The 23,559-nt window shown below is 46.2% G+C and overlaps 2 protein-coding genes across 24 annotated transcripts in view; one reads left to right on the top strand and one right to left on the bottom strand.

Annotated features, from left to right (window-relative positions):
• Positions 1-23,559, top strand: part of LOC149371705 (uncharacterized) — a 54,374-nt gene that overhangs the window by 22,042 nt on the left and 8,773 nt on the right. For 5 of the 6 annotated variants that reach the window (XM_089565971.1, XM_089565967.1, XM_089565969.1 and 2 more), the window contains 5 exons: positions 71-169; positions 4,254-4,466; positions 9,103-9,171; positions 11,433-11,575; positions 13,089-16,663. In XM_089565971.1, coding sequence (XP_089422097.1) covers positions 71-169; positions 4,254-4,466; positions 9,103-9,171; positions 11,433-11,543 — 492 coding nt within the window. In that variant the 3' untranslated portion in view covers positions 11,544-11,575; positions 13,089-16,663. Of the gene's footprint in view, positions 1-70; positions 170-4,253; positions 4,467-9,102; positions 9,172-11,432; positions 11,576-13,088; positions 16,664-23,559 lie in introns of those variants that run through there. The other variant, XM_089565972.1, reaches the window with a different exon arrangement.
• The window catches only part of LOC149371704 (prostasin-like), a 58,022-nt gene continuing 51,141 nt past the window's right edge, over positions 16,679-23,559 (bottom strand). For 5 of the 18 annotated variants that reach the window (XM_089565950.1, XM_089565953.1, XM_089565955.1 and 2 more), the window contains one exon: positions 16,688-18,828. In XM_089565950.1, the coding sequence (XP_089422076.1) occupies positions 18,604-18,828 (225 nt within the window). In that variant the 3' untranslated portion in view covers positions 16,688-18,603. Of the gene's footprint in view, positions 18,829-23,559 lie in introns of all 18 variants that reach the window. The other 13 variants (XM_089565961.1, XM_089565966.1, XM_089565952.1 and 10 more) reach the window with 11 other exon arrangements.

Below are 23,559 nucleotides of genomic sequence, written 5' to 3'. Positions count from 1 at the left end.
TGTCAGAGTGCATAGCTTTTCTTGCCTAATTTGCGAGCCAGCGAACTTTTGATTCTTGCTTCCTACTCAGGATATCACCCAGGCTTCGGCAGATTTGAGCGTGGGAACTTCACCGCCAGCACGAAGCTTGTCAATAGCCGAAATACTTCATGTCTACTGGAAGGTCTCGGTAAGCACCCTGTTTGGACACTGAACAAGCATTGCTGTCAGTTTCATGTGTGCCTCTGTGGCTTCCTGCATGTTGGCTAGCTGCGCTGCTTTGATAGGAGGGCATTAAGGCTCTTTTGTGCTGGTGGGCTGTTTGCACGATCCTCGCTGCCGGCATATACAAATGTAAAACACTTGAAGCAGGTTTCAAAAAGTGCCTGCAGTGAAGTCTTGTCAGTGAGAATTCGAATGTGTCACTAAAAAAGTTACCATTGGTAGCATCTGGTGTTAGGAAAGAAATTCGTGAGGGCATGGTAAAGAACCCCAGCTGATCTCGATTAATATGCAAGCTGTCTACTGCAGTGTTGCTGTGTGTGTGAGGAAAGGTCCTGATGCAGTAAAAACTGGTGAATTCGGAGATCCGGATAATTTGAACTACTGGTTCGGGCCCGTACAATGCCCGTGTCAGTCTATGGCTTCGGACGCTCGCTTATTCGGACGCTACAGATCTCACGCTGGTTAATTCAAATGGGTTTCTGAAGGGAAGCCGCGTCCGGGTATGACCAGCACGGCAAGAGATTGACGAAATAGCCGTACTCAAAACCTGAAATTCATGCTGTATAGTCGTTCGCGCACCTCCAAGGCACGCCATGGCAGGCGTGAAGACGAACTGGCAGCCCTGTATCCGAGGGCACACCGATCGCTCAGTTTCAGTTTCGCTTTTCTGAGCTTTGTGCCAGCTCGCAGCGGCGGTGGCTTGACCAGCCAACATCAGCCAGCCAACTTAACCCAGCTGAGCCCTCCCCCACCACCTCTTTTTCTTTCTTGCCACTTCGGCGCCGTTTCCTTCACTTGCATCCGCATGGTTTTGTTCATCCAGTGCACCGAAACTACGTGCTTGTCAGAAACTATGTGCTCGTCACGTGCTGTTCATGCGGTGGAGCCTCCTCACATGCAACGGTGCCAGTTATGATGGGTATGATATGGCAGCAGTGGAGTTGCGCAGCTTTGCGTCATTAGGCCCTTATGATTTTGGAGCAGTTGTGCTTCGATGCTCCTGACACTGTGCACGCAATAAAGCATTGATGGAAACATGAAAAACAGTCAGTGCCGCACTGTTCTCATTTTGAAATCAGGCAATCATTGCCCAGTCTTTCACCAAAAAAATTTACTCTGCTGCCAGCAATTTTGAAGTTTTTTCAGCGTCATTTGATTAATCAAACTTCTGGATAATTCGAACATTCCTTCTGGTCCCTTGAAGTTTGAATTAACTCCTTAAGGGCTCAATAAAAAAGGGCACCAAAATGGCTTTATTTTTGTTGCATGACGTGAAAGGCCTCAATAATTACATGTTTAAAACACAAAAATATCTGTTAAAACATTTTACGGCAGAGAATAATTTTTTATCAGCCACAGCCACGTAATGTATTGTCCACTCTCGGAACTTCATATAGAAAGGGCTCATTTTGAATAGCAGTGCACAAATTGCACTATTCATCCACTGATCTTTTTAACACAACTGGAGGCTACCTGTGATGTGGTAATGCTCAAAACGTGCCACTCTGCACAGGGCCTTCTCGCACCACCTGCACCAGGTTCTCATTCCCATGCAGATGTTCTTCTCATTGCTGTGTCATCATTGTCTTCTTCACTGGAAGACTAAATCTTGAGTCGATGTCGTCGCCGTTCATACTATCGCCATCCGACGGCTAACACCCTTCTGCACTATAACGCTGCACGAATGGTACCATGTTTGTTTGAAAGTGCCGGAAAAGTTCTTGAAAAACCTCCTGGCATCTATAGTGGGAAAGCTCTCATTTAATAAAAGCACGGATGAAAGAGCGGGGTGCTATCATCTGTGTTTTAAAGACAAAAACGCCATTCGACGAGCACAGCTCCTCAAAAGCTGTTCAGAAAGCAGCGAAACACTCGTGGCGAGTTGAGCTTTGCAAAAGTGAAAAAGTGGCGATCACTTGTGACGTGCTGAGTTCGTCATCAACCTTTAAAGAGTTAACGAGCTTTCATTGTATGTCGTATTGTTTCCTGCCTATTTTAGTATATTATGATCTTTATTGGCCTAGCAAGGGTAATTGCAACTCATATTCACCTGAACACACTGTATTCTGTAGAAAAAAGCTTTTTTTAGTGTTAGAACGTTTTTTGATAACTGTATTGTAGCACACAGGTGGACGTTAACTCTTTCGCTACCGCGCCTTAGGCCATCGATCGCATATGATCGATTCAAATCGCCCGCACAAAAAAGCTCATTTTGGAGAGTCGTGTACGTGCTCCGCCATCTAGCTAGCGAGCTCAACAACTGCTCTTTTGATTGCAGCCTTGGTTTCAGTGTTTTGACATGAGGGGGCGCCGTGAAAAATAAAACTTTGAACACCCGCAGCGACGTCAGCCGGAGAAAATGGCGTCCGCGCCGCCGCGCGCTCCTCGAAAGCGAAAGCTGACACCGAGCACGTCGGCCGGTTTCGGTTTCGTGTTTTGCGACGAAAGCAGCGGTTATTAGTCGGGCAACAATGTAGAAACGTTGGATTTCGGTTTCGACAGCGAGACTTCGCCTCGGGAGCCTGGAACGTCAGCGCGTACTTGCATGTAAGTTCTGTTTTCGTTCGCTGTGGGTTTTCTGCGGTTCATACGGTTTGTAATTGATGAGAGTGGTTTATTTTTGTGCTTCAGGGTCTTGGCAACGTATGGCGAAGCCAGTTTGCCAAATGCTCAAGGTCGCGTCGCGTTTTTCAACCAAGACGACAGCTAGGTGTCCATATCGGCACATCGCTGCGGAGCGGCGCTCGGAGATTAGCTCGACTTCTCGACTTTTTTTTGATGCTCTTCACGGCGGAAATGATGAAGACCGTGTGCGGAAACACTAATAAGTATGCATGGATGAAGATTTTCAGCAAGTTCGGCATGACGGCTCATGGGAAAACGTGAATCTGTTGGAGGTGCTGATGTTCATTGGAATCATCATATACATTGGAATTGTTGACCTGCCGCGACTTTATTTCTACTGAAATACCAGAATAATCTATTCTGGCCCTCTGCCATCAAAAATCATTTCTCAAAATTGGTTTTTCGCTTTTGTTTGTTTGTTTTTTTGCACGTAACGGACCCGGATTATTCAGTGGCGGCAGCATCTATTGGCAAGACTTGGAAAGTGTCCTGGCTTTCGAACCACATCGCTAAAACTTATTTCATTGATTCTGTTTTATAGCTTGCCTAAAATGCCAAATTTTATCAGCTGGCTTTCAGGGAGCAGCTCATTCAAGAAATCTTCGGGTATGATGAGGGAAATGAAGTCCACGCCCCCAATCCTCCCATAGAATCCATTCAACGCCAACCGAAAAAAATTAAAAAAAGAAGAAACTGCAAGCTCAGCTATCAGAGAACAAGGGAGGAACAAAGATAAAACCTTATGTGAAGCACCTGTCAGTCTACCTCTGGTTCACATCTTCACCCCTGATTGCTCTTCACAGTGGCACCACAGTCATGACCCCTGACTTGACAGGCCATGGAAAGTGCAGTAAATTTTTCTCATAGCTGAAACTATGAATAATGACAGCTATAAACATGTGCAACAGTTTGTATATTCCAGTTTTCCTCTAATCAAGTTCTGGCTTAGTGCAGCCGGTAATTTTTGTTTTTGCTATATACTTTTTTTGTGTTTTTAGCAAATTTCACAAAAAAATGTTCATTTACTTTTGCACACACAACTCTTCTGTTTGTTCCATTCAGAAGTGTAACTAATAAGCTACAATTTCATGCATTGCAATATGTGCTGGGTGTATTAGTTCTTGTGAAAAAATTTTTTCTTTCCATACACTCCAAATCGTCCATTTTTCTGCGGTAGCGAAAGAGTTAATGGTAGTTATCGCCTGTTTACCAAATAGTGCACCTTAGGGCATCCCACCAACCACTGTGGACTATATGCAGAAGAGTGATGTTATGGGATGAACAAATAGAATTGCTTCAGCTAAAAGGCAAATGAATTTTCAGAATGACATTTAAAATGGAATGATTCTTTTGGTGGAACACAACGCTTTTGGTCCCGTCTAAGTCTTGATTTCAGTCGTGTGTGTGTGTGTGCCCTTTTTCAGTGCCGCCTTCGGCTGACGGGACGAGCGCTGCAGCGCTGGGTGGGCAGCCTCATCGGTCTGGTGGTGTTCTGGTGCTCGTCTCAGCTGGTCACCTGGCTCAACCACTCGCCCACTGCCTGGGAGGTGGTGCAGTTTGTCTGCCCACTCACCCTGCTGCTGGTGATCACCTCGTCGGTGGCAGAGGTCAACCTGGAAGGCTCACGGGTGCTCAAGGTAACTGCAGGCACCCCGGGGCACTCAGTGGAGTCATTTCCATTTCATGGCTTCTCTCAGCCCTGGCGGCCTCATTTCGGTAAAGGTCAAATGTCCATGCACGATAAAGAACTCGAGATTAATCCTGATTCCTGCCTCCCACGTCACTGAGAGTGGCATCATCCCTTATGGCAATTTTCTCACACTCTTTCATTACGTGAATTGTGACATCTTTTGTAGCATCGGTACTAAACGTGAATTTCCAATGAGGTGGTACGCGGCAATCTGTTCCCAAGGGGTAATAACACCACCCAACATGAGAACAAGGCAGTATGTAGCCAGTGCATCCTCCGGAAGAGTGCCATCTACCAGGGGCTTGCAAATAATGGTTTCAGTTGCTTGCTCATAGGCTAAGATTGTAAGATGTGTACGGCCAGATTAAATCCTTTGAATTTAAGCTTAGTTTTCTCATTTGAATTGACTTCAAGCAGGTGTATACGCAAATTAAGCGAATGCGGTGCTTCAGTGCAGTATTGAGCACCGGCAGTTCATGACAGGGAACTAGTGATGGGCACCATGAGCACTGTTTCGAGAGTAAACTTGATCGAACACTGACTATTTTCAAGAGAGAGTGCCCGAGCATGCCAGCACAGCCAGTGCGCGCTAACAGTCCTTTCTGCCGGCGGTGCTCTGATGATGCGGGTTGGTGCTATACAACTACACTGAACGCATGCACTTCAGCATGGTGGAGCGCAGTTCGATCTGCACTGTATAGTTTAAGGCACGACGCTACATAATTTAATGACGTGTGCCTCGCGTTACACTGTTGACTAAAGCTATTGCGCTCATTCAGCTCTGGGCGGTCAGTGTGTGCTTAACACAAGCGTACTAAAGCTCCTCAGCAACTTGAGTGCAACAATCTAGTACCACACAGTGTAGCTCGGAAAAAGGAAAATTCAGCATTTATTGAAAGCACTGTCACTTGTAACCTTGCATAGTCTGGTCGGTGGCGTTGCCTTGAAGTTTGCCCGGCCAGTTCTGTTTAACCAAACCTTCCTCCGGGCCATGTTGTGCTTCCCCAACGGGATCGCAAAAAACCACTTCCCTCTGTCGTGATGGTTGCAGCACCCAAAGGCACAGTAGCTCATCGACTTGAAGTTCGATATGCTTCGCTGGAAGCACCCAGCAAAACAGCGACACAAGGCCTCGCTCTGAACAGCAAGTGCAAGCACAACGCTTTCAAGTGCGCCTGTCGTTCACGGTTGGAAGAGGCAAAATGGTGCCCAAGGGCACGAAGAGTGCGGCTTAAAGAGACTTTTGAGCTCTAAACCATTGACCAATGGGAAGAGGCGATGGGTGCAGGAGAGTGAAAGGCGGCATTCTGCAAAGGTTTTCTTTACTTCAAATTTTTCCAGGGGCTTTAGGAGCGCCGTCTTGAATTTTTGATGGCAAGTTCAGAATGTCTGTCATATATGACCGATGGCCTAAGAAGAGTTAATGAGGCTGATCTGCTGTGAAGTGAATAAAAGGAGCTTTTAAAGTCCAGGTGCGCTTGTGAATTGGGCGGAATAGTGGAAAAAAAACAGTGTGCCTTAATTGCAGATGTAGATGGGAATGTTGTGTGCTGCAATTGCTGGCAAGTTGGGCCCTTCCTTGTCATCTTAATTTTGCAGCTGGCCCGTTCAGTAGAATAAGTAAGATTAAAAACATCCTGATCACAGCTATACACATCCAGACACCCTTTCCTGCTTGTTTTTTTTTTTTTCTTTTTAGTTTTTTAACTAGAATTGTTGTCATTGAGCTGCTAAAAAACATCTGTTGGATTTAGTGTCCACTATTTGTACTATATTTTTAAAATGTTTTTTAGGGGTGTGAAAGTATTTAAATTTGCAAATACTAATTGAATGCGAATATGAACAAAAAATGGCTTTGAATATAGAATCGAGTATCCAATAGTATTTGTTCAGTTAGAAAAAAATTTCAGAAGATGAAAAAAGATGGCTTCAAATATTGAATCGAGTATCCAATATATGTTGAGTAAGAAAAAAATTTCAAAAAATGATAAACGGACAAATACTGTTGCCCTTATTTTTCAATATAGTGCATAGTCATTGTAACTGAAACAAACAAAACTAGACTCTCTCAGTGCCACATAAAAAAAGCATGTTGTTTGGTTTATGGGGTTTAACGTCTCAAAGCAACTTGGGCTATGAGGGACGCCATAGTGAAGGGCTCCAGAAATTTCGACCACCCGGGGTTCTTTAACATGCACTGACATCATTAAAAACATGATGTGCGCAGATACTACTTGATTACGCAGCATAATGGTTTGCATCCTGTAATGTGGCCATGCAAAATGAAATCAATGAATTTACACCTGACTGGCAACTGAAAATAACATGATGGCTTGTAAAACCCTATTAATTCAGATTTAGAAGGACTGGAAGAAATGCCGTGATTATTGGAAGGTCGATTTATAAAATTCTCCGCGCCTCTGAAAAAAAAAATGCCGAAAATGCGGAAATGCTGTGAAGCCTTATGAGGAGGCTCCATCGCACAAATACTGAAAAGCCTGTGACGAGCGTGCAGTTTCAGTGTGCTGGAAGAACAGCGGGTACGTAAGCAAGGGGAATGCACATTGGTGGCGGAATAGTGAGACTACTTCTATAAAGGAAAAAGAGGTCACTAGCGATGCGCCAATCGGCGTCCGAAAGCAGCACAGAGCTGGATTCGGACAATCTGCAAACGTGCGGGCCGACAGTTGCCGTCTCTGCGGGCTGGCAGCGAAGCTCATAAACTGAAACCACGTGGCCAGGCTATTTTTTGGCCTGGCAACAGGGGCTGTCCAGTTGTCATCGTGCCTGCCATTAAGCGCTTTTGAGAGGTGCGCAGGTTACAGTGCATCGTGCAGTAGGTGGGATTTTTACACAATCGCTTGCCTTGCTGTGACACCTTGACTCGACCCTTCGGGAGCCTCCTGCAGAGTTCCGCAAGTGGGCTTTCCCGCGTATCATAGTTGACCAAAACGAAATGACGAAGTTTTGAAGGCAACACGACAAATGTGGTGGGTCTGGGCATTAAGTATGTAACTGTCGTGTCCGGTCGCTGTGTTCAATGCATTGAAAGACGCGCACGGTACTTTAAGACTTTGTTTATTTAAAGCTGATGAGGGTGCGACCAGCGTCGACCGAGGCAGGAGCCGAACTGGCCGCCCGAAGAAAGGAGGGAGCGGAGAAGCGTCCATGGGAGGGAGTGGCTTCCCAAAACAGGAGGAGGATGCGGGGGCGCACCGTGGGGGGGCATCTGGCGACGGCGCGCGAAGAGGGGGCAAGTGGCCGTTAGGACGGAACACTGCACTGGTAACACACACAAAAGCAGTAAGGGGACACAACAGTAACACATTATGGAAGGACGAAAAAAACATTGCCGGCACTGCTTACTGCAAAATATTGTGCAAACATAGGTTTTTGCAGGTGGACACCAACGCCACATACCTGAAAGCGTGTTTCGTTTCCTTTCGTGACTTGCGGACAGATGGTGAAGACAACGACGTGCAGTGCACGGGGCATGCTTAACACAAGGCATGATCAGCCGTGGTGCTAGCATGGCGCAGCGAAGCTGATCTGTTCGCACCGCTGTGGGTTCAAAACCCAGGCACGGCAATGTTTCTTTCATTTCTCCAGGTTGGCCAAGGTTCAAAGTGTTTACATGGCTGACTTCAGAGGCTTCACCACACACCGGCATTTTCTAGGTTATGAGGCCAATGGTGCTTTCTTGTTACAATTGTTCGAAGTTCACGGTTGGCCATTTTGTTCACATGAGGTGTCATATGTGGGAAAACCCATATGAGGATTTTCACTCAAGGTTAAGCTTAGCAGCATCCGATTGCGATCGGTCCACGTGGTAAACTCCAGAGGAGAAAGTGAGGACGCATTTGGATTGTTTTCCTGGCTCTTAATCGGTGGACAATTCTGCCCAGATATTGTGGTTGTGGCATGGTCAGAGTTATGAAAGTCTGTGTGGTGTGCAATCACTGGCGAGTATTCAAAAACTTTTGAATATTTGGAAATTATTTCTCAAATGTGAACCAAATATCAAACATATTCGATTCGTATTTGAAATTTTGAATATTTGCACACCCCTAATGTTTTATAACATTGCTATATATAAGGGAGTAATTACTCACTGACATCCACTCAAGCGCAGCCATACAGCTACAAAGGAAAGCTATACAGCTTTCTCAGAGACTTCGCAGTTAAAGAAAAATTGGCCCTGGCCAGGGGGTTGAACCAGGGACCACCGCTTCACCGGAGCAGTCGCCCTACCAATTGAGCTAACCGGGACGGCAAGCTTATGGTAGGGCGAGAGTGAATTGATCAATAACTTGAAGTGGGAACAGTGTTGGTCAAATGTTTAGGGGAATCCTCCAAGGTGGAGTAGATTTGAAATAAGGGAGTAATTACTCAGTGATGTCCACCCAAGCGCAGCCGTATTGCTGTGTTTCGAGTTCCTTTTCCTGTCTGTTTTTTAATGACTGTGTTTTAATGAGGGCTTCAAGTGTTACTTTGACATTTTCTAACATGTTTCAAAGTGCAATCACAGAAATCAAGCAATATATTTTGTGTCAAATTTAGGTCCGTAACTTGTTTCGTTGCAGTGTATTCGTCCCACTGAAGAGAGGATTCAGATGATGAATTTTCTTTTGAAGGCGCCCATTCAGCTAAGCGTGAGTCTGCTTCTCGTGTCTCTCTGTTGGTGGAAAGGTGTCCAACACACCATGTGTATCTGCAGTGGCTCTGGGGAGGAAAGACAGAATGTACGAAACGAAATGAGGGCTTAAGTCACTGCCTTGTGCCACTGAGGAGCGATTCGAGGCTTACCACTTCATTGAAAGGAGCTCTCTTGTGAATTAGTACCTTTTAATTTTATGCTAGGATGCTGGTTTGACACAGTGGTTGTAGGTATCTGTTTTGAGTGAGCTGAACATATTTCACATGGGAAGAACATGTGACAGTACAGTAAAGTGCCAATAGCTCATAATTGGTTTATTTCAAATCCTGGTTAGCTGAAACATTTTTCGCAGTCCCCAACATTTTTCTGTGCTAGCTGACAAAATGTGAAATGGTAGTTTCATCTCTGGAGGTGAAATGCACGCACAAGGTATTTGTTAATACTTTAATCTATGTCATAGATGTTTGACCAGTTGCTTAACCCTTTGAGGGTCTAATTTAAAAAAAAAAAACTTTGACAGATGGTCAAGTTATTTCATTGCGGATTTTGAATGAACAAAATGAGTGAAGTCGGGGAAAAAAAAGGTGAGAAAAACAAACAAACCAGAGATAGTATTTTGGTGCTAGTGTCACTGAATACTGCAAAAATGTAAAGTAGTATTTAAGAGTATGTATGGTGGTACGGTAGTCTAAAAATTAACATGCAGAAAACCAAAGTAATGTTCAACAGTCTCGCAAGGGAACAGCAGTTCACAGTTGGTAGCGTGATGCTGGAAGTAGTAAGGGAATATTGTGATGAAGAAGACGACACTGGCAGTGGCGCGGGACAGAGCACTCGTGTTAGACCAGCTGCCATTAAATCATCTCTTGTCCATCGTTCGTCGTTTTCCATCGGTCGTTTCGAATATTGAGCATCAATAGATGAGATAGATGGAAGATATTAGTGTCCCCCTTTGAAATAAGGCGGTGGAAGTTGCCACCATGCTCGGCTGTTTCTTCTTTGTTTCTTTAAAGGTGTAATAAATCTGTCTATAAATTCGCCATTTTATTTAGATACGTTTTCAGTCCTACACTTCTAACCCTACATCACCTCTCTGCTTTTAAGCCACCAATCTTCCAGTCGCTTTTTGCTAACTTCTACTTCAGATTCATTTAGTGACTATTGTTATCTGTAAACCCTAGAGCCTCAGGGAGAGTGACTGTTCCTGCATCGACATCCGTATGAATACTGCAGCATTCTAGTATAATGGTGTTCAGTTGCTTCTGTAGATTTACCCCTCACTGCACATGTGTCATCTCGATTAATTTTTTTTTGTAGCTTCGCGTTCTTGGCTGCGTCTCTCTGTGGCATTGCTTCGTGGCTCCGAGGGGCTGTCACTTCACCAGGTTGCAGTGAAAGTGGGATTCCCGTGTAACACCCCAGATCTTGAAATTGACTAGGCTGATGCTTTGAATTATCTGGTCAAAATTGCATTAGAAATTACGGGACCACAGAAATTCTTCCAATTAATTTGAATCAGTTAAAATTGTTGAGGTTTTACTATAGTGCGTTCCTTGTGGTGATCGAAAGATAATAAAATGTTTTGCCTGCAGTCTTATTATGTCATACATTCGTAATGAGCTTGATTGTATACGCTCTTATTGCTGACGACACGCTGTTACTTCTCATGCCTTAGACCATTCGCGTAGTAGCATGCCTTCTTTTATTTTTTCACGTGGACCGCTTCCATGCCTTTCACGGCATTGCACCTGAGGTTTGAAACATATAGGTTTGAAACATATAGGTTTGAAACATATAGGTTTTTCACATTGTACCAAGCCAGTAGATGCATTATTTTCTCACTGTGACAAGTATAGAACAGGAAGTTTGTGTTCTGGTCCATTTAATCAATTCACATTTTATTCTGTCAAGTGTCGATCTTCCCAAGCCCATCTTGCGCACACCCACGTGCACGCTAGTGGTCTGCGGCTGCAGGGACTGTAAGATGTGCGAGTAAAAGCTTTTTGTTTTTTTAAACTTGGATGATAAATCAGGGGTGCGCAAATTACGCGAGGGCGCAAATTATGCATGTAAATATGGCATTCATTGTTATCAAGTGTAGATATTGTTTCTGTGGACACTGCCATGTCCTGTGTATTTCCCTGAAGTTTGGCCTTGGTTCCGCCACATTTGTTGCTTTTTGTTGTTTTCTCGCCTGCAAAGTTTCTGCAGAGGCATGTTTAGTTTGCTCTGAAGCGTCATCTTTCTCCTTTGCAGACATTTGGGTTCTCCTTGAGCTATGGCACCATAATGACCGTTGTCCTTGGTGTGCTTATGGCATTTGCCTCTAAGCTCATCATTGTTGAAATTCAAGCCAATACGGGCTGATTACCTTGGCTGGCCAGAAGCTGTGGATGGAGGTAAGTATCAGATTTGTGAAATATACTGACGCTGCACGTTGTGTTGACACATAGGTGCAAGCAAAGCATTTTTTTAAATCTTCATGACTGTTTGTAGAAACCAGTGCTTAAATGCTTCTTTTAAAACTTCTTTGTTTTCGATACAAAACTTTTCTTGTGTTGTTAGAGCCGCTGCGGTGGCTCAGTGGTTATGGCACTCGGCTGCTGAACTGAAAGATGCGGGTTTGATCCCAGCCGCGGCGGTCAAATTTCGATTGAGGCGATTGAATTGCTTCATCTAAAATGTAACTGACTACAGTGGTCAGTTACAGTATCAGAAAAGTAACTGAGCAATTACAGATAAGTAATCAATTACTTTTGTATTATTTGCCTTCTAAGTTTTATTGCCATAAAATAAATTTACCTAGACGACAATGAATTACTACGGCTTAAGTGCTTGATATTTTGTCGCGCGTTAATTTTCAAAAGGAGTTTTTTTTTGTTCGAAGCAGTCATTGCTGATTTTGCCCACATTTCTTCGTGAAGAGATCAGCAACAACACTCAACACTGTCAATCTATGCGCTGGAATGAAGGGTGGTATTATAACATATGAAGACTGCACACAAGCTCGTAGTTGCACACACTTGCGAACCGGCTTGCATATCTGGTAGCTTGTACAGCAGAGAAGAACCTGCTCATGAGGTATGCTAGTGTACCGTTTTTTTTAGTGCGTTAGTGCTAGAGCCTTAAATCAGTTGCTTAGCCATTGTCTGTGAGCTCCCTCAGTGTGCCCACCGGGTTGTTGGCAGCCTGCCCTTGCGCGAAACATCAGCCCCGGCTTGCTCGAAATATCGTGTGGGGAATCTGCATTGTTGCTTCGATCCCCATCTCTCTTATCTGGATTGCATCGGCAGTGACAACAAAGTCCCTGCTGCTTCATTTGCTGCGAACAAACTCTTTATAAATTGTGAAGACATTGCAGGCAGTTATAGGCTATCTTCAGAGAGCAGCCAAAGAAGAAATTCGCACTGCACAGACCATAAAGGCTGTTCCAGACGACATTATAGCATTCTGTGCGTGGGAAATGCCCATGTTGCTGACATGGAACATGGAAAAAAACATTCTTGGTCATAGCAAATGTTGCTAGACTTTTTTTTCTTGGTTATTTTAGAAAGCATATGTGAATTGTGAATAGGAATTTTTCTCTTTGAAACATTTCCTCATAGTGCAATGTTTAAAAGGTAAGGCCTCTGCATGTAGCATTTAGGTAGTGAACATGCATGCGTGTTTATTTAAATCAGAAGGCTAAGCTATTACTGCTGTTGTGAAATGAAACTGTTACAAAGCTCAAGCTCCAAGCATTGCCGTCTCTCAGACGGTTGTGTTGTTTCATCAGGAAACCCCACCAATGTCTCGCAAGAAAACAACAGTGTATGCAAGCAGGTGTAAATTGCGGTGAGCATGCCTGCCACTCGTGCAACGTGCATGACCGCTTTTTTTCATCCTTGTTAACTTTTGTGCACTTTCCCTTAGGCTTCAGAGAAGTTTTTCTGGCTGCTGCACATCAACATAGCTACAACGTGGAACTACACATAAACTACTTCGGCAGCTTGCAAGCAAGGGGCAGCATGTTGGGACCACGCCTAGAAGACTGATGTAATATTTTTACACACTGTTTTTAACGATTGCTCCCATGAGCCTAAGTGGCGGAGCATGTGATATACGAGAGCTTTATTCATTCACTATTTTTAGTTGTATAGCGTTATCGTCTTTGTTGTTGTTGCTTTTCTTTTGGGTTTACACTTGGTAAAGAATAGAGGTGAAGCCTGCCACCACTCATTGAGCAGGAATGTAGTTTAGGCTACTGTAAGAGTTTATAATAGTATCATACAATGTTGATCCTGGATACGTTGAATTATTGTTTGCCCCGCCGCGGTGGCTCAGTGGTTACGGCGCTCAACTGCTGGCCCGAAAGATGCGGGTTTGATCCCGGCCGCGGCGGCTGAATTTCGATGGAGGCGAAATTCTAGAAGCCCGTGTACTGTGCGATGTCAGTGCACGTTAAAGAACCCCAGATGGTCGAAATTTCCGGAGACCTTCACTACGGCGTCTCTCATAGCCTAAGTTGCTTTGGGACGTTAAACCCCAATAAACCAAACCGAATTATTGTTTATATCGAACAGCCCAGGCATCTTGAAAATTCCACGCAAAAGTATACCACTGTTGTCTGCGTTTATTCAATTCCCGTTCAGTGGAGCATTGCCTTGACCTTGAATGGCATGATGCTTCCCTGCAAGTAGCACTTCTCCTTATGGCACCTCTGCCATAACTTTTTGTTAGCCCCCGCCGCGGTGGCTCAGTGGTTACGGCACTCGGCTGCTGACCCAAAAGACGCGGGTTCGATCCCGGCCGCGGCGGCCGAATTTTGATGGAGGCGAAATTCTAGAGGCCCGTGTACTGTGCGATGTCAGTGCACGTTAAAGAACCCCAGGTGGTTGAAATTTCCGGAGCCCTTCACTACGGCGTCTCTCATAGCCTGGGCCACTTTGGGACGTTAAACCCCAATAAACCAATAAACCAAACTTATTGTTAGCGGTGTCCAAAACCGGATGACAAGGGGAATGTGGGATGCAGTTGGGGATTCTGGCAAACCTGTTTTTAATGCGACTCCACTGTCATGCACGGAAGCCACTGTTCGTTGTACTGGTTGCCAGGCTAGCTTCACAGCTGAAAGCCAAAGGTGAATTTATGGGAGGAGGAAAAACTGAAATCTTGCTGAGGAAAACCATGCTGAACCCCATATCTTGGCCAACAATTTGAAGAAATCAATGTAGGACCACCCCCCCAACTGCCACCTTCAGGGGTGACCCATAAATCTGCCCCTCCTGAAAGTGCTGGGGGAATCAATTGTGCCTTAATTTTAGTGGATATTATTGTTTATGATGTACTGATAACAGGATTAGACATTTCATGACAGGCATTGACTGGTGGCTTCGATGCGAAACGAGCTAGGCCTAGCGACACCCAGCGAGCAGTGCACTGCAGTGCACTGCAGGAAGTGCACCACCAGTGGGCGTGCTGCACCATATTCATGCTTCTGTCTTACAGATAAGTTGATCTACTGCCATGTCTTGTATTTCAAATTATTCGCGATCCCAGTCCAGTGCAATGTATCCAGGACCTACTGTATTGCACTCACAGCCAAGTGGGTAAACTCAGGACCGTTTGTATAGTTTGACAAACATATAATTGGCTCACCTGAAGGAAAACTTCTCCAGGCTATGGGGTTTTATTTGAATTATCCAGCAGTAAATAGCCGCCGCGGTGGTACAGTGGTTATGGTGCTCGGCTGCTGACCCGAAAGACGCGGGTTCGATCCCGGCCGCGGCGGCTGGAATTTCTTTGGAGGAGAGATTCTAGAGGCCCGTGTACTGTGCGATGTCAGTGCACGTCAAAGAACCCCAGGTGGTCGAAATTTCCGGAGCCCTTTACTACGGCGTCTCTCATAGCCTTAGTCGCTTTGGGACGTTAAACCCCATAAAACCAACCAACCAGCAGTAAATAAATAAGTGCAATTCTGTGATTCTTTACTTGAAGTGGTCAAGTTGAATTAACAGTTTTAGACTTGACAAGTGTGTTTTAGCCCTCACAATCACTGTTCGTGTGTGCATGGTGATGGCAGACTTCTGCAGTTGTCTACTTTTCTTCGCACCTGATCCATCCCTACCTGTGCTTACGCAAACAGTTTCTTATACTGTCATTACTTATATGTGTTGCGTGAGGTAAAGAAGCAAAAGTAAGAGATTGTATTAGGTTTGATGACTCACTGACCAAAGGTTATAGTACCACCAATTGACACTAGGCAACAACTTGTCATGGCTGTGCAGTTATAATTACCACAATGTTCTGCGTTTCTTAGCGTGAGCTGTGTAAGCTTGAATGAACTTATTTTAATTACCCAGCACTGTATAAATATGTATGCTTGGCTGCTTTTTACTCTGTATACTACTGTGCAAAAGTAAAAAAAAAGCATTTTGAGTGTCTTTTTTGAACTAAGGTGTAAGTAAACTCATTTTAACCTTTACTTCAATTTGAACTAAGTGGTACATGGAGCCATGACGCCTAACCAGGCCGGGAGGGTTTTAAACTTCTACCAGAAACTTTCAGCTGACTGTATGCAAGCTTTTTTGTGCTTGACCAGCGCAGTGGCCAAACTGTGTGCATGAGCTTCTGTGGTGCTGAGAAGGTATAGAGAATCAGGAGGTGAACTGTTCTTGTCTTCACCTTTCCACAGCCAGTGCATCTTCCTTGCAGAAGTTGCATTGTTTTGCCTGTGCAACGCCTGTCTGTAATAGTAGTATTGTGCCGCAGTGGTGGCCAAGTGGTCGAACATCCTCCTCACATGCAGGAGGTGCTGGGTTCGATCCCCAGTCCGGCCGGGTGCCCACCGGTGATGCAATAGGTACAAACTTCCCCTGGTCTGGTACTCGGCTTAATCAGGGGCAAAATGCTTGGAAGATGGGTCGTTGACCCCACCTTGAGTGGAAGAAAAAAACATTGTGCCAGGCACTCTTTGGCCGCAGATGCCCTTGGGCCATAAAAATCTATCATCATCATCATCATTAGTACTACAGAAGTTCCTGGATAGTTTTTCATTTTTTTGTGGCATGCTTTCTCTTGTATCATTATAGACAAAGAGTTGAGGGCCATCTGCTGATACAAGATTTGTGATGGGCCACTGGTCTTGCAAAGGACATGTCTAGTGTGCATAGATAAAATGAAGGGTGCAAAATGCTTCTTTTTGTGTATTTCACCATCAGTCATCACACCTGTGCTTAGCTACTCATGTTCTATCCTCTGTGCATTGTTCACATCACTTTCATCCCAGACAATGCAATGGCACATTCACAGATATGATCTGCAATGCTCAGGATGAGGCAACAACTTAAGTATCGGTTTTGTGATGCAGTGTTGCTTACCAGATGGAGAACAATTACCTCTGCCTGTACTCCACTATTGTTCCTAATATTACACTGTTCCAAATGTATATTTTACAAAGGCAATATTTTGTGTGCTGAATATCAAAAATAAAGATGTACAATACTGGTTTTGTTGCATAAATACTTTATTGCTGTAAACAAAAAAATCCCTGAGCTTATAGGTACAAAAAAAGTTAAAATTATTATTTGCTTTAAGTTGATGACTAGTAATTATCAGCTTGTGACTTGTTAACTTTTCTAATACTGGCACCTTTGCATGAAACGGCCTCATAATTTCTCATTTTTCCTGTGTATGCACGTGACTGCATGAACGTTGCCAAGCAGATGTTATGTGCATGTACTCTGCTGGAGGTATTTTAACCATATTTAGGTGCTGCTGAAGCTTGGGGTCAAAGTAAGGACCCTGCAGCTTGTTTATACTGTAAGCTTGCAGGTGTAAAAATTATTATGAAATGTGCAGAACTGCTGGAAATCTAAGTGCAAACACTCTACATTCATACTTTTCATAACCCCCTGTATAAAATTTGGTGAGAATGTGCTAAGGACTTTGGAGGAAGGGATCAGCTTTGAGGGTGTTTGCTTGGTAGTTTTGCTGATCATTTACAAAGTGCATTTAATGTTCGCTTTGACTAGGAGGTGCACGGAATCGTGCATCTAATGAGTAGAGCATAGCTCATTGAGTGAAATTTGCTGTGATAAAGGGAACTCAGCTAACTTTTGGCCATTCTGAACACAGAACCATTTGTGAAATAGCCTGAAGTTGAAAATGCTGCTTTAGAAATTTTTTTTTAGGCTAAAAAGTTGAACAGTTTTGCATTGATTCCTTTCTAAAGAAAATGGTAAAATTGATCCTGATGTTATGCACACACACGCTGAATTCACTGTCATACTAATTATACTGTCCTGTGTTGCAAAACACTCCGGGGATCCCAGACTGAGGCTTACTGGCTCGAGGTTACTAACACAGAGAGGAAACATTACTGCTGAAGCTTGCAATACGCAATTCTTAAGTTATGCCTAAATTAAGGAAGGCTCCTTTGAAATATGGTGGTCAGGCTGGTAATTTTGTGCCCGATCTTCCTTCCTTGATTCCAGACAGCTGGCAGCGGCTATCCCTATTGAAAGCGGCGCCACATCTGTCACTTAATTATCGGTCCTTATTCCAATAATACTGAGGGCAGTTATGACAGCTTTGTTGAGGCTTTCAGCAAGAATTGAGATAAATCTCCATTCCTTTGAACACAATACTACATGATATCCTTGTTTCTGCACCACAGACAGCAGTTTAACGAGAAAATGGCTGCCTGTGCAAAGACCACCTCCAGCTCAGCATGAACAGCATACTTTCTTCGTTACCAAATTTGCATCCCACACCTAAAGCGTCCAGCCTCTTCCTGGCCCAGTGGGGAAAAAAATCGCCCTTGCCCATAACCACATCAGTAGTTTTTTTGGGGGGGAGGGGGGGCTAATGCCGTAGTGAGTGTGTGATGCAAGATATGTTTTAGGTTGCAAAAAGCAGCAACACGAAACGGGACAGACAAGCTCTCATTTTGAAATGTTCTTAGCTACGTACTGTGAGTGGGAAGCCAATGTACATTTCACCCTTTCTGATGAAATTACGTTCCATCTGTGACCTTGACCACTGCTCCTTAGTGCCTTTAGCTGTCATATAGTTCTCATCTCATAGAGGCTTGTGAAATGCATTCTGTTTTAAGTTTCTAAATGGCTGCCAGGGGCCAGACTATTTTTCTGCATGTACTACAAGTGCACGTGTGCTCTAGCTGTGGCCATGTGCATTAGTGAACGGAACACAAGGCCTGTTCTTGCTGTGGACCACGCTTGGTCATTAAATTCTATATAGTCCTCACCATATGGCAGGGGCGGCCGAAGTGTCTGAACAAGTACCGGAACTGAAAGGGAAGTGTAATCGCTTTTAGCTCTTTCCTCTTGGATTGTTGATTGGCTGTCTCACAAGTGCACTGCCCCCGGTAACGCCAAATGCCTGTGGTGTGTCACATGTTTGCAACGGCAAGTCGAAGGGACCATGGCTAAGACCTGGAACGCTGTCGTTTTTCCTGGGTGGGTTTCCCTTTGATCTTGGCCAGCTTCGCAGTGGATTGCAGTATCCAGGGCAAGAAAGTAGACACACGAGTGTAGACGCCCGGGAAGCCTGGCAGTCCGCACTGCACGCCGAAGGACACGATGCCCACCACCTCCCAGATGTCCTTGTCGTCTCGGCTTACTTTGACTGCCAGGGGGCCCCCGGAATCATGCTGCAGGTAGAAGAGAAAACACAGTGTGTAGTCGCAGCGTTCAGACCATAGACTGAGCAACTTATAGCTCTCGTCTCCCCGTAATTCACCTTTGCATCAGACTGGGTTTCGTGTAGAGTTGAATCTTGTAATAAGGAAGCTTCGAAGGGCCCCGCAATATCTTAGTTATAGCCGTTGCTGCCATAGGTGACCTTGGCCATAGTTTTCGCATGCCAACAAGCTTACGTGCACCGTGAAGACCAAGGACAACCTAGCTATCTGTTATAGCGGGACAATCTTTAGGGCCAAGCAACCCTGAGCTACCATGTGTCACGTGTTGGCGGCTTTCCCGCCAGTCTGTACCCTGCCACCAGCAATAAAGGACGTAACATATAATTGGCGACGAGGTAAAAATGGCAACTGCGCTGGGCACGATTGGGGAATTCGTTCCAACAGAGGCGACGTCTTGGCCCTTGTATTTGGAGCGCCTCGAATTTTTCTTTCAAGCAAACGACATCGACGGTAACGAGAAGAAGCGAGCAACGCTCTGCAGCGTTTGCGGCCCAGCAACGTATGCCATCGTTCGTTCCCTTTGTTCTCCGGATGCGCCGTCGGCCGTGGCCTACGATGAGATCGTCAGGCGTCTCTCAAACCACTTCTCGCCGCGACCGTCGGTGACAGTACAGCGTTTCAAGTTTGGCACACGTCAACAGCAGCCCGGTGAGTCAATTGCCGACTACATCGCAGAATTGCGACGTCTCTCGGAACACTGCGATTTCGGTGCGTCGCTCGATGACATGTTGCGCGACCGGCTAGTGTGCGGGGTGCGAAGCGAGACCCTTCAGCGTCGGTTGCTGGCGGAGCCGGAGCTTACGTTTGCTACAGCTCGGGAGAAAGCCATTGCAATGGAATCTGCGCAGCGACAGACCGAGCAAATTCGCGGCAGTGCCGCATCGTGTGAAGTTGGCAGCGTGAGCGGGCAGCGTTTCGACCCGTGTGTTGCGAAGGTCTCTGCGCCAGTGACAGCCAAGGAGGGTACCCATAAGCAGGCTGGTTCGCCTGGAAGCACAAGCGTATGTTTCCGCTGCAAGGGTGCGCATTCGCCAAGCAGTTGCCCATTCATGAATATGCAGTGCCACTTCTGCAAGCAACGAGGGCACATAGTGAGAGCATGCAGGAGGAAGGCGGCAGCTCGCGCTTCGGCTGAACCCAACTCTCAGAACAAAAAACGGGCCAGTGGAGGCCGTCACAAGAATGCTGCGTCGGACGTTTACGACGTGTTCGTGCTGTCTGGTGAAGAGCCAGCCGTGAGAGTGGAAGTGCGCGTCAACGGAAGTCCCCTAGAGATGGAGGTGGACTCTGGTGCAGTGTGTTCAGTCATCAACGACCGGACTATGCAGAAGCTGCGAATATCGAAAAGGGCGTTGCGCCCAAGTAATCTTCATCTCCGAGCTTACAATAACAAGGAACTACGAGTGTTGGGTGAACTGACCGTGAAGGTGGAATTCAAGGGGCAGGAACATCGCCTGCGATTGGTGGTGGTTAAGGGTGCTAGTATCGGACTTCTCGGTCGGGACTGGTTCAAGTCTTTGGGAATAAGTCTGAGTGGTGTTCACAGTGTGTACGAGCCGAGTCGAACTGGCAGTAGGGGAACAACAGCCTTGCTCAAGAAGTATTCTTCAGTCTTTGAGCCTGGACTTGGGACAAGTAAAGGGCCTCCTGTACGCATAGAGGTGAACCCGGCAGCTCCGCCGCGATTTCTGAAGCCACGACAAGTACCGTTTGCATTGAGACCGAAGGTGGACGAAGCACTGGACAAGTTGGTGAGCCAAGGCATTTTCCAGCCTGTGCGGCACTCGAAGTGGGCAACACCTGTCGTTCCAGTTGTCAAAAAAGATGGATCGATAAGGATCTGTGGGGACTACAAGAGCACAGTCAATCGTGTAGTGCAGTGGGAAACGTATCCCCTGCCGACACCGGAGCAGCTGTTTGCCAGGCTGGCAGGTTGCTCGAAGTTTTCAAGGCTAGACCTCGGACAGGCGTATCAACAGAAGACTGTTGATGAAGAAACAGCTGACTTGTTGACGGTTACAACACATCGGGGACTGTTCCGCGTAACCCGTCTTCAATTTGGCGTGGCAGTGGCAGTGGCTATCTTTCAGAGGTACATGGAAGAACTGTTGCATGGAATTGATGGTGTTCTTGTGTTCTTGGATGACATCTTGATCGGTGGAAAGGATGAGGTGCAGCACAATGCTCGTTTACAAGAAGTGCTCAAAAGAATTCATGAAGACGGTCTGCGACTAAAGTTTGACAAATGTCAATTTGGTGTTGAGGAAGTGTGTTACTTGGGATTCCGTGTGAACTCTGCAGGTGTGCAGCCGACAGAAGACAAGGTGCGTGCTATTCACAAGGCCCCAGAGCCGACATGCAAAAAGGAACTTCAAGCCTTTTTAGGAGCTCTGAACTTTTACAACAAGTTTCTTAAAGGAGCAGCTCATGCCTTGGAGCCACTGTACCGGCTGTTGGACAAGGGTCGCGAGTGGCGTTGGATGGAAGCTGAGGCGGAAGCATTTCGCCAGGCGAAAGATCTGCTACAGTCATCACATGTTCTGGTGCACTATGATGTCAACAAACCCCTAGTGCTGGCCTGTGACGCATCCCCGTACGGACTGGGTGCTGTGTTGAGTCATGTGTGCGAAGATGGCAGCGAGAGACCGGTTGCATATGCGTCGAGAACTATGAGTGCGGCAGAACGGAATTATGCCCAGACAGACCGAGAAGCGCTCGCCATCGGCTTTGGCATAAAGAAGTATCATCAGTTTCTATATGGGAGACATTTCAAAATTGTGACAGACCACAAACCCCTCTTAGGACTGTTGCACCATGCCAAGCCCATTCCCCAGGTGCTATCACCACGGATGCTGCGTTGGACCCTCATGTTATCGGCTTATGACTATGAAATTGAGTATCGACCAGCGGAGAAGCTTTCCAATGCTGATGCATTCAGTCGTTTACCACTGAGAGCCAGTAGGGCAGAGGAAGAGGAGCAGCGTCTTTGGGAAGTAGGGATGCTGGAAATGGCGCCGGAAGTAGCATGGAACTCTAGGAAGGTGGCAAGATTCACGTCAAGGGATAAGCTGTTGGCTAGAGTCTGCAATTGGGTGCAGCATGGGTGGCCAGAGGGTAAGCTGCCAGAAGAGTTTGCAGCGTTTGTGAGCCGCAAGCATGAACTGTCGGTGTACCAAGGTTGTTTGCTGTGGGGCAGTCGTGTGGTCATTCCAGAGCCAGCTCGACCGTATGTCATGGACATTCTTCACACAGCTCATCCAGGAATTGTCAAGATGAAGGGGCTTGCCAGAGGAGCCGTGTGGTGGCCAGGAATCGACAGAGATGTTGAGCAGAAGGTGAGAGACTGTGCACGTTGTCAGGAATCCAGGTCTGCGCCAGCAGCTGCAAAGATTCACCCTTGGGAATTCACCAAGCGTCCTTGGACAAGACTACACATCGATTTTGCTGGGCCCTTCCAAGGCAAAGTTTTCCTCATTGTGGTGGACTCTCACTCAAAGTGGTTGGAAGTGTGCCGGATGAATTCCATGTCGACAGCTACAGTTTGTGCGAAGCTTCGTTTCCTTTTTGCTACCCATGGCATTCCAGAAACTGTTGTTTCTGATAATGGCACTGCCTTTTGTTCGGAGGAGTTCAGAGACTTCATGTGCCGGAATCAAATCCGACATGTGACCGTTGCCCCATATCACCCTTCTTCGAATGGTCAAGCAGAACGCATGGTGCGCGAAACCAAGGGAGTACTCAAGCGAATGGTTGGAGGCGATATCGACACACGTCTGGCTAGGTTTTTAATGACCCAGCATATCCTGCCTCATGCTACAACAGGCAAGAGCCCGGCCGAATTGCTAATGGGCAGGAAACTTTCAACTGTGTTAGAGCGTCTGCATCCTGACCTGCAGTCCAGTGTGCAGCAGAAACAAGAGCAGGTGATGCAGCGCCGTAGCCAGGCAGTGCGACTGTTTGATGTGGGGGATCGAGTGTTTGTGCGCAACTATCTCTATGGGCCCAAGTGGTTGCCGGGCATTGTGGATGCTGTCACAGGACCAGTGTCGTACTTGGTCGTCACCAAGGACGGTCGTCGATGGAGACGTCATGTTGACCAACTCAGAAGTCGTTCTGCCAGCTACGCATTGGACAGTTTCGCTTCTGGGATGTGTGAAGAGGAGGAACCGCTGGTTGCTTCCCCGGCAGGGTGTTCCGGGCTTGGCATTCCTTCAAGCCTAGAGGACCCTGGAAGACGGGACCAAGGAGAAAGACTGGAGGAGGCTGCAGCGCCCAGTACCGAATCTGCTTCCTGTGGTGAGGACCGTGAAGCGAGTGCTTCCCTTCAAGTCCAGCGACCACAGCGCCAACGCAGCCGCCCTGCGTATCTGAAGGACTTCGTGACGTAGGGGGGAGGAGTGTTATAGCGGGACAATCTTTAGGGCCAAGCAACCCTGAGCTACCATGTGTCACGTGTTGGCGGCTTTCCCACCAGTCTGTACCCTGCCACCAGCAATAAAGGACGTAACACTATCATTGAGTGTACAGAAGGTGCTTGTTCAGGAAGCCTTCAGCATGCACATTGAGTGCCACCAACGAGGCCAAAATCATCATTCATTACCGGGTGCTTGAGAAAGCTGCCAGCAGAGCGCTCCTAGACATCGGGAGCCCTCACCTAGACTTCTTTTCTTTTCGTCCTTT

This window comes from Amblyomma mixtum, chromosome 1 (genome assembly GCF_055824585.1).
Source record: "Amblyomma mixtum isolate Tamu chromosome 1, ASM5582458v1, whole genome shotgun sequence".
Classification (NCBI taxonomy): Eukaryota; Metazoa; Arthropoda; class Arachnida; order Ixodida; family Ixodidae; genus Amblyomma; species Amblyomma mixtum.
The sequence above is the reverse complement of the archived record's forward strand: the minus strand, read 5'-3'. Positions and strand labels throughout refer to the sequence as shown.